A 7632-nucleotide genomic window follows, 5' to 3' on the forward strand; every position below is an offset into this window, starting at 1 on the left:
TCTGCATCATTTTGGGTAGAAATAAATAGAAGTATTGCTGCTTTTAGGGTAAAAAAAAAAAAGACAATTTTCTGAAACGTTGAAAGGGAAGCAGATAATAAATAATATTAGACTAAAGCCTCAGTAGGACAGAAAGTAACATTCTAAATCTACGTTAACACTGTTGGAACTTTAAAACTTTGCCTCAGATTTAATACAATCTTTTCCTTAAGGGAATAGATGTAAATAAATGGTCCTGTTGTAAGTCTGGTTCTTGAACATTCATAGCATCTGTGTGAACTGGAGTCAGGAAACACATCCATCTGCTGTTATGGCTCGGTTTGGCCGCATCCAAACACCGTGAACCCCGGGTTTGAATTCCCTCAGCTAAATGCAGACAAACATTTACCCTATGAGGCACAGACGGTTCAGAGGGAAGGGAAACCACGTCCATCTGAATCTTAAATAAGCGCCTCGGCCCCGCCGGTGCCGGCTTTCCTAAACACGTCGCACCATAACTGTCACTTAGTTTAGCTCCAGAGCGGCTCCACTCGTGGTTGGTTTGGACTGAAGGGAACACAAACAGACTTTATTCAAGAGCAGAAAGTCTCCCTGAAGGAGCGGCTGTTTCTGCAAACAAAGACAAAAAGGAGAGGGATCACCTGCTTTACCTGCAGGTTATGAAGCTAAGCAACATCATGAGTTTGAGCCTCATTTCTCATGAAAAGGAATCTAATTGGATTTTTATAGAAAATGTGTCACTTTCAGGCCAGAATTCACCTGATGGTCAGCATTTCCGCACCTGGAAGGTGAGATGGTGCAGTAATCCCTCACAGATGTGTCTCATGTTTCTTTCGTTTAAAGGGTCCGTACTCTGCTTTTCTTAAGCCTTTCAAACTCAACAACATCCATGTATATAATAATAAATTACTTTTGGCACACTAAAGAAAGTTTTGACGAGAAAACTTGGATTGTTGATAGAAATGAATTCAAATATAGTTTTTCAAATGACACATCATTCAAACACGATGCATTATGGTCTATATTTGACAATTTAGCGAACATCGATGCACACGAGACTATTCCTGGTACATTTTGGACACCCCCGGAAAAATGGCGAACCGCCTGCACAAACCAGAGGGAAGTGAGGGAATTTGGACAAGTCATCTTAACACATAGGAAGCCATTTGTCCTTAAAATGAAGTTAAATGGGATGTACCACAGATGACTTCTCTGATGTCTTTCCGTGATGTCACCTATGGGTTCTTATGGGTTAGGTATAGATTTTGACTTTTTGTTTATTAAAATCTAGTAAAAAAAACAATTATAAAAATACACAAAGGGCAACAAAATCCTAGATTCTTAAAGTAGATAAAGAAAATGTTCAGTCAGCAGCAATGAGCTATTAAAATAGATATTTCCTTTACACTTCTAGAGCTCCTTTTATAACCTTTGCAAGCTTTTCTCTATAAATCTGCAGACTTTTACTTTACACGTGACAGAAAACTACAAGTAAAAGTTTCACTGATCACCTCTGGAAGAACTTAAACACATTAAACCTACGGAAAAAAAGCAGAAATGTGGAGTTAGTACGTCCAACTGATACTAAAAGTCATTGATTCATTTTACGACCACAAATGAAGACAATATAACATCCAGGATGACTGATATGTTTAAAGTGGTTTCTAAATTTAGACAAACAGACAGAGGTTCCCGCTCAGGCCCCTGGCTGCTAGTGGCAAACAGGGGTTGCCATGGAAACACATGAAAACAAATGCCTGGCTGAGTCCAGTCTCTCGAATCTTTCAGTTCCTGTCCCATCTTTAGTTTTGATCTTTTTCTTGCTGATTGAAAACCGGGATTTAAAGAGACAGATTCCGTCATTCAGGCGGGAACAGTCTGAGCCCAGAACTCCAGAATCCACCGGTGTTCTGGAGCAACATGGCAACTGGAAAGAGGACCCCAAAGTCTGGGAAAAGCAAGAAGTTCAGCCTGAAAATGGCGTTGAGCTGCTTCCAGCTGACGCCTCTCAAGACGCAGCGTCTGAACCTGAGCTGCAAGGACTTTGACTCCGTGCCAAAGTGCATCGAGGAGCTGAGCAGCTTTCAGGAACTGGACCTGAGCCGGAACCGGATCAGAGAGATTCCCACGTTTACTGCTATCTTCTTTAGCATCACGGTCCTGGATCTGCACAGCAACCAGGTCTGTTTTTCCAGCTCCTAAAGAATTCACAGAAAACTCAGAACTTTTCTTGAATTAAGATTATTTTTACATTTTTTGATAAAAATCGATAATTTTATTTTGGATTTTTTATGAGATTAAAACATCCCTCCTAAAAATATATGTCTGTTTATGATCCATAACAGGTTAAACTGACCTGTTAATCAGGTGAAGTAACTAAATAATTAAAAAATGTCATCACATTTTCATAAACTGCATGCACACAAGCCAAAAGGTTAAGGTTATGTCTGAATTCCTACACTACTCACTCTATAGCACGTTTACCATTTTTCTACTGCTGTTTGAATCTACAAATACAAAATCCAGCACCCTGGAAAGTGTCTGCGAAAAACCAGTGTGCATCGATGCTCACTAGATCCGTTACAGACCACAATGCAATGTGTCAGAACAGTTTTTGCCAAAACCAATTATTTTTTCAACAAACCATCAACGTTTTTATCTTCAGAACACAGCGGATTCATGAATAATAGTCGCAAAACGCTCCTATTAATTATATTTTAACTGTGTGAAATGGATGACGTCAACCAGAGTTACATTGACCTTTGACCTCGGGAAGAAGCCACCATCTTGAATTAAAAAAAATTTAAAATCCCTTTCCAGAAATTTACACTAACTCCTCGAGCGTCATTGGGAGGCTACTTGGAAACAAAAGCTGGAATTAGAAGTCGTAGACTTTGAATGGCGTTGGCGAGGCGAAAGTGGCGTTCCCCTGTTGCTCGCACATTTTTTTTTTGTGAAAAATATTTACGTGAAATCTAAATGAAACAACATGATACGAACATTTTGGGAATGTGGGCGTGGTTAGCAAAAAACCTCCGTAGCCGAGGAAATCCAAAAATATACTTTTTCCGATTCTTCTAAAATGTACTCAGACGTGTTCGTCACCGCCGGGCGACCTAGAGATAAAATGGTTGCTATGGAGATAAAACCATCAGCATGAAGTTTTCACATGCAGCTCTGACCATGATGGCAGAGGCAGAAAGTAGGAGGGCAGAGAGCGGGGGCAGGTGAACAAGGGGCAATAGGGGGGTGCGAGGGCGGGCAGCGCCTGAAGGCCGGCTTTATTCGTATTTAAGTTTGGTAAATTATTGATTATTGGTGAATATTGATTAATGGCTCATCTATTTCCGGGACCATTACTGATTACTTTGCCTGTCCGTCTGTACGTCATCAGTTGGAGGAGCTTCCCGCCAGTCTCGGCTGCCTTCAGAACCTGCTGGTTCTGAATGTGTGCAACAACCGCCTCAGGAGTCTCCCCGGTGAGCTGGGCCAGCTGAGGAACCTCCAGACTCTGAACCTGGCTCTGAACCGGCTGGACGCTCTCCCGGCCTCCATCGTTGGGCTGAAGGAGCTCCGGTACGTCGGCCTCTCTGACAACAGATTCACTCACTTCCCCGGCTGCCTCCGCAGGCTGAAGAAGCTGGAGAAGGTCAACATGGCCGGGAACCCCATCCTGACCCACCAGAACCCGGAGGTGGCGTCAGGGAGCTTCCTCCTGGTCCAGAAGAGCCTCCTGTGTGAGAACTGTCTGGAAAGATGCCAGTCTTTTAGAAGGAAAATGGAAAAGGAGGAAGCAGAGGAAGTGGAGTCCTGTTTCCCATAGGTTTAGATGACACTGCAGCGCCCCCTGCTGCTCCACACTCAATAATACAATAAAAAGATACAGCCTGAATGGGGGAAAATATATCTGAATGGTTCAAGTCAAGATGCAGAAAAGTAAAGGTCTTGAAACTAATCTAAAACCAGATTATGTCGATTTAAGTCAATTATTTAACAGAAGATACTTTCAATTTCAGGATTTACTGACAGTTCTTGGACGCTAGGGGGCAGCAGACCCAACAAGATGTCAAAATGCTCAGAGAAACTCCACCTTCCTGTCAACAAACATCAACCTTTGAGCACCAGGAGCAACAACTGGAGAGGATTTATGTGTAACCAGGTAAAGCTCGAGACAACCAGAGAAACCTGCTCTCCAAAGCTTCTACTTTTTTTTTTACCACATAATCCTTCAGTTTTTCTCTGGACATCTGTGGACCAAACTCACAGAACCGAGTCTGTCTGGACCTCACTTTCATTGAAGCAGAATCACAATGGAAGGAGAAACCTTGACTAGACTTGTCCGTCTGTCTAAGCCCCTCCTCCACTCTGCCTCTCTACCTGCTTGTCCTCCACCTGTTCACATCCTCTTCAGCGTGTTCTACGCACACAGCGCAAAATGCTGTCATGACAGCAGCAGGTCGACACCATTGTGGGGCACTCTAACACAAATTTCATTCACTTTACGGGGAAGTGGGCGGATCTAGTCTATGAAAACTGCGGAGGATAAAAACAACTGGCAAAGATTTGTTTTTTTTTTTGTTTTGGGCGCCCCCCACAAGGTTGGCGACCGCCCCACTTTGCCCATGGGAAAAACCGCCACTGGAGTCTTGGCGTGGAATGTCAAAGCGGTGTAAATCTGCGCAATCAGGCTTTTTCATGAACGGTCGTAGAATTTTATCCGGAGACAAACTGCAATTTTTTTATTTTTTTTACTTGTCCTGTCCAACAGCTGGGCAGACAGATGAGAGCTGAAGGCCTCTTGTGTTGGACAGATTTTACTTTAACAACAGGGGTCATGAATCTTCTGACAAACCACAGGTGTAGATGGGCAGCCCATCCAGTGCTAGGAGGGCCCCCTGCCAACTCCCCCCAGCCAACCCAGACCACCACTCAACCTCCCCCTCCACCCCCCACCCCCCCACACACCTGTGCCCGGAAGACCGCGCAGCGCCCCAGCCCGCCCCACCCAAGCACTGGACTCAACCCCCCGACTAACGGAGTCCCCACCGCCCCCCACCGGGCACCGGAGGCCCCGACCCCCACCCCGGCCCAGGGCAGAAAGGCCCTCCACCCTCTAAATCATGGAGTTAGTTATGGGAGACCAGAGACCACAAACTGCAATTATTAATTTCTCCTCCACAATCAATTTTCAAACGGTTAGCACTTCTATGAATTAAAAAGATGTTACTACCAAATCCAAGTCCCTGATTGGTCAAAGTTCAACTTTCAACGTTTTATTATTTGTACGTAAAACCCGAAAGGTTTTGAGCGTGGAAGTCAGATGTGTGCGTATCCGAGCGTTTACATCAACGTTTTATTGGAAGCGTCCGCTTTAACGCGCGTTTCTGAGCCTGGTGTGAACTGAGCTTCAAACCTAAGACGGCGTGTAGAACCAAACATTCTCAGAAAACGTCTTTTCATAGTTTTACGCTCAAAACATTGGATGCCAAAACGCGTTGGTTTTTTTTGGGTGAAAAAAGCAGAATAGATGATCAACACACAGATTCTTCTTCCATGGAGATGAACTTGAGAATAAACTCCACCGAAGATTCTGGACCAGAAGAGCCCAAAACCAGAACGTCAACACTGACAGAAACATCTAAAGTTAAACATGACAAGAGCCAACAGAGTCTGAAATACACAGAGGAGGGTAATTAACCAACAAAGGGTGGATGTGTGTAATTAGCACCCTGTGGGGGGGGTTTGTTACCATGAGTTAAAGTGTCGGTTTAATTACTTAGCAGAGCTGGTGGCGGCGCTGAGAGCCGGCGCTCCCCTCTGTCCGTCAGCTGTGATCAATAAATGATGCTAAGTCAACAGTCACACCTCCTGCTGGCCCCCCCAGCTCCCCCCAACTTTATGAAAATTTAATCCTCATCAATATTTGAGCGGTTTTCTAAAGACTGAGGCGTCTGAGGGACTCAGCATCACCCCTGTTGACATCATCTGACCTCACAAAGACCAGACTATTGGGCTGGGAGGGGCTTCTGTCGCCCCGCCCTCTTCATCAAACTTGCATTAAACAGCCATCGACCATCGGTAGAACAGACCAGGATTGACCAGGACCGAATCAGGACCAGACCAAGGTTGGACTAAGATTGGAAAATGTGGTCCAGGTCCAGACTTGGATCAGACCAAGACCAGATCAGAACCAGATTTTGACCCTGATTTGGGTCAAAGATTAGGCAAGGGTCAGACTTGGATTGGACCTGGACCAGACCAGGATTGGATCAGGATCAGAGCAAGAACAGACCTGGATCAGACTTGCCCGTGAATGCCGGCATGGATGACGGAGTTTCAAATCCTGTTTTTCCTCTGTGGATTTAATATTTGACAAGTGGGCGTGTCCTCTTGATTGACAGGTGATCAGTCTGTCCTTAGTTGAGATGGGGACGACCGTGTTGTCAAAATATAGAAATGACAGGAAGCAGTAGGTCACATGACCACGCCCTAAATTCACTCCTCCCACAGTGGCTGTTCCTGTGGAACCAAAGGTTCCGGTTTCGGTTCTCCGTAAACGAGGTTCCTCGATTTTCAACAATGTTCAAATTGTGGAACAAACCACATGTTTGTCTTCTCTCAAAGACAAACAGTCTTCCAGAACAAAGCATTCCAAAGGGTCCAGAACAAAGTGTTCCGACTTCAGGGGGTCTTTCCCATCGATGGATCAGGAGACTCTTTCTACAGTGGGACGTTGAGGCTCCGCCCTCTTTATTTCAACTCCTTCCACAGGAGCACCAGAGGACAAAAGGGTCCGGATGGAGACCACAGCTGGAGTTTCCTTTGGCAAAGTCGGCTTGTGGGTTGGTGCGGCCCTCTACCGCCCCCCCGCTGACCTTTTCCCGCTCAGCTGACACAACACCAGGACGCCGTGGGTGATATTCTGAAGCGAGGGGCCACGCCCTTGGGGGGGGGGGCAGCCTCGGCTCCTTCCTGCTGCCCCTCCTCAGCCCTCTGGCATGTTTACATTAGATCATTTGGTCCCCCCCCCATCATTTCATTCTTGGCTGATCACCCCCCCACTGTCAGCTTCAGATTGGCTCCATTTTCCCTTTTGCTCTTTCACTTTAACAGCCTGTTGTGTGGCGTGGGCGTGTGCACAAATGCATGCATGTCATGTGTGGGCACAGCCCCCCCCCCCCCCCCCCCATCTGTGTCTTTCTCCCCTGTAACACGAGCAGCTGTGGTTGAAGTGAGGATAGCTCTGATTCAATTGCAGCACAGCTCTGAAGCTATTATCCTCTGTTCAGGCGGGGGGCACAGCTGCTGCAGGCTTTGATGCCGCCCTCCATAGTGGGACGTTCAGGGCTGAAGACGAGGGACTAAACCATCAGGAACCTCCCACAGACAGCTCTGGTTTCATCGCTAAACTTAAACCTTTGATTCCGTTTTCCAAACATCTCTAAAACGGGAAACATTTGGTCCGAATGTTCTGGTCTGGAGGGGTTTTCTCCAATGTTTGGTGAAGCAAAAATGAGCTCATCAGATGTCATCAGAATCTATATTATGGCATTAGAGGGAAAAAAATAAAATAAAGTCCAGACATCCCAGTGAAAGCAGGAGCACAAAGGTACATTGAAGGCGCGGCGATGA

The 7632-nt window shown here is 45.7% G+C and overlaps 1 protein-coding gene across 1 annotated transcript; it reads left to right on the forward strand.

Moving 5' to 3' along the window:
• The first annotated feature begins 1741 nt into the window (after window positions 1-1741).
• LOC101162873 (uncharacterized) lies at window positions 1742-3892 on the forward strand. Its single transcript, XM_004080108.5, has 2 exons — window positions 1742-2181; window positions 3395-3892. The coding sequence occupies exons 1-2, from the start codon at window positions 1921-1923 to the stop codon at window positions 3821-3823; spliced, it is 690 nt and encodes a 229-aa protein (XP_004080156.1). The 5' UTR covers window positions 1742-1920; the 3' UTR covers window positions 3824-3892.
• The last annotated feature ends 3740 nt before the right edge of the window (window positions 3893-7632 follow it).

The sequence above is a fragment of the Oryzias latipes genome, chromosome 19, assembly GCF_053564925.1.
Source record: "Oryzias latipes strain Hd-rR chromosome 19, Olatipes_Hd-rR_3.1".
Taxonomy (NCBI): Eukaryota; Metazoa; Chordata; class Actinopteri; order Beloniformes; family Adrianichthyidae; genus Oryzias; species Oryzias latipes.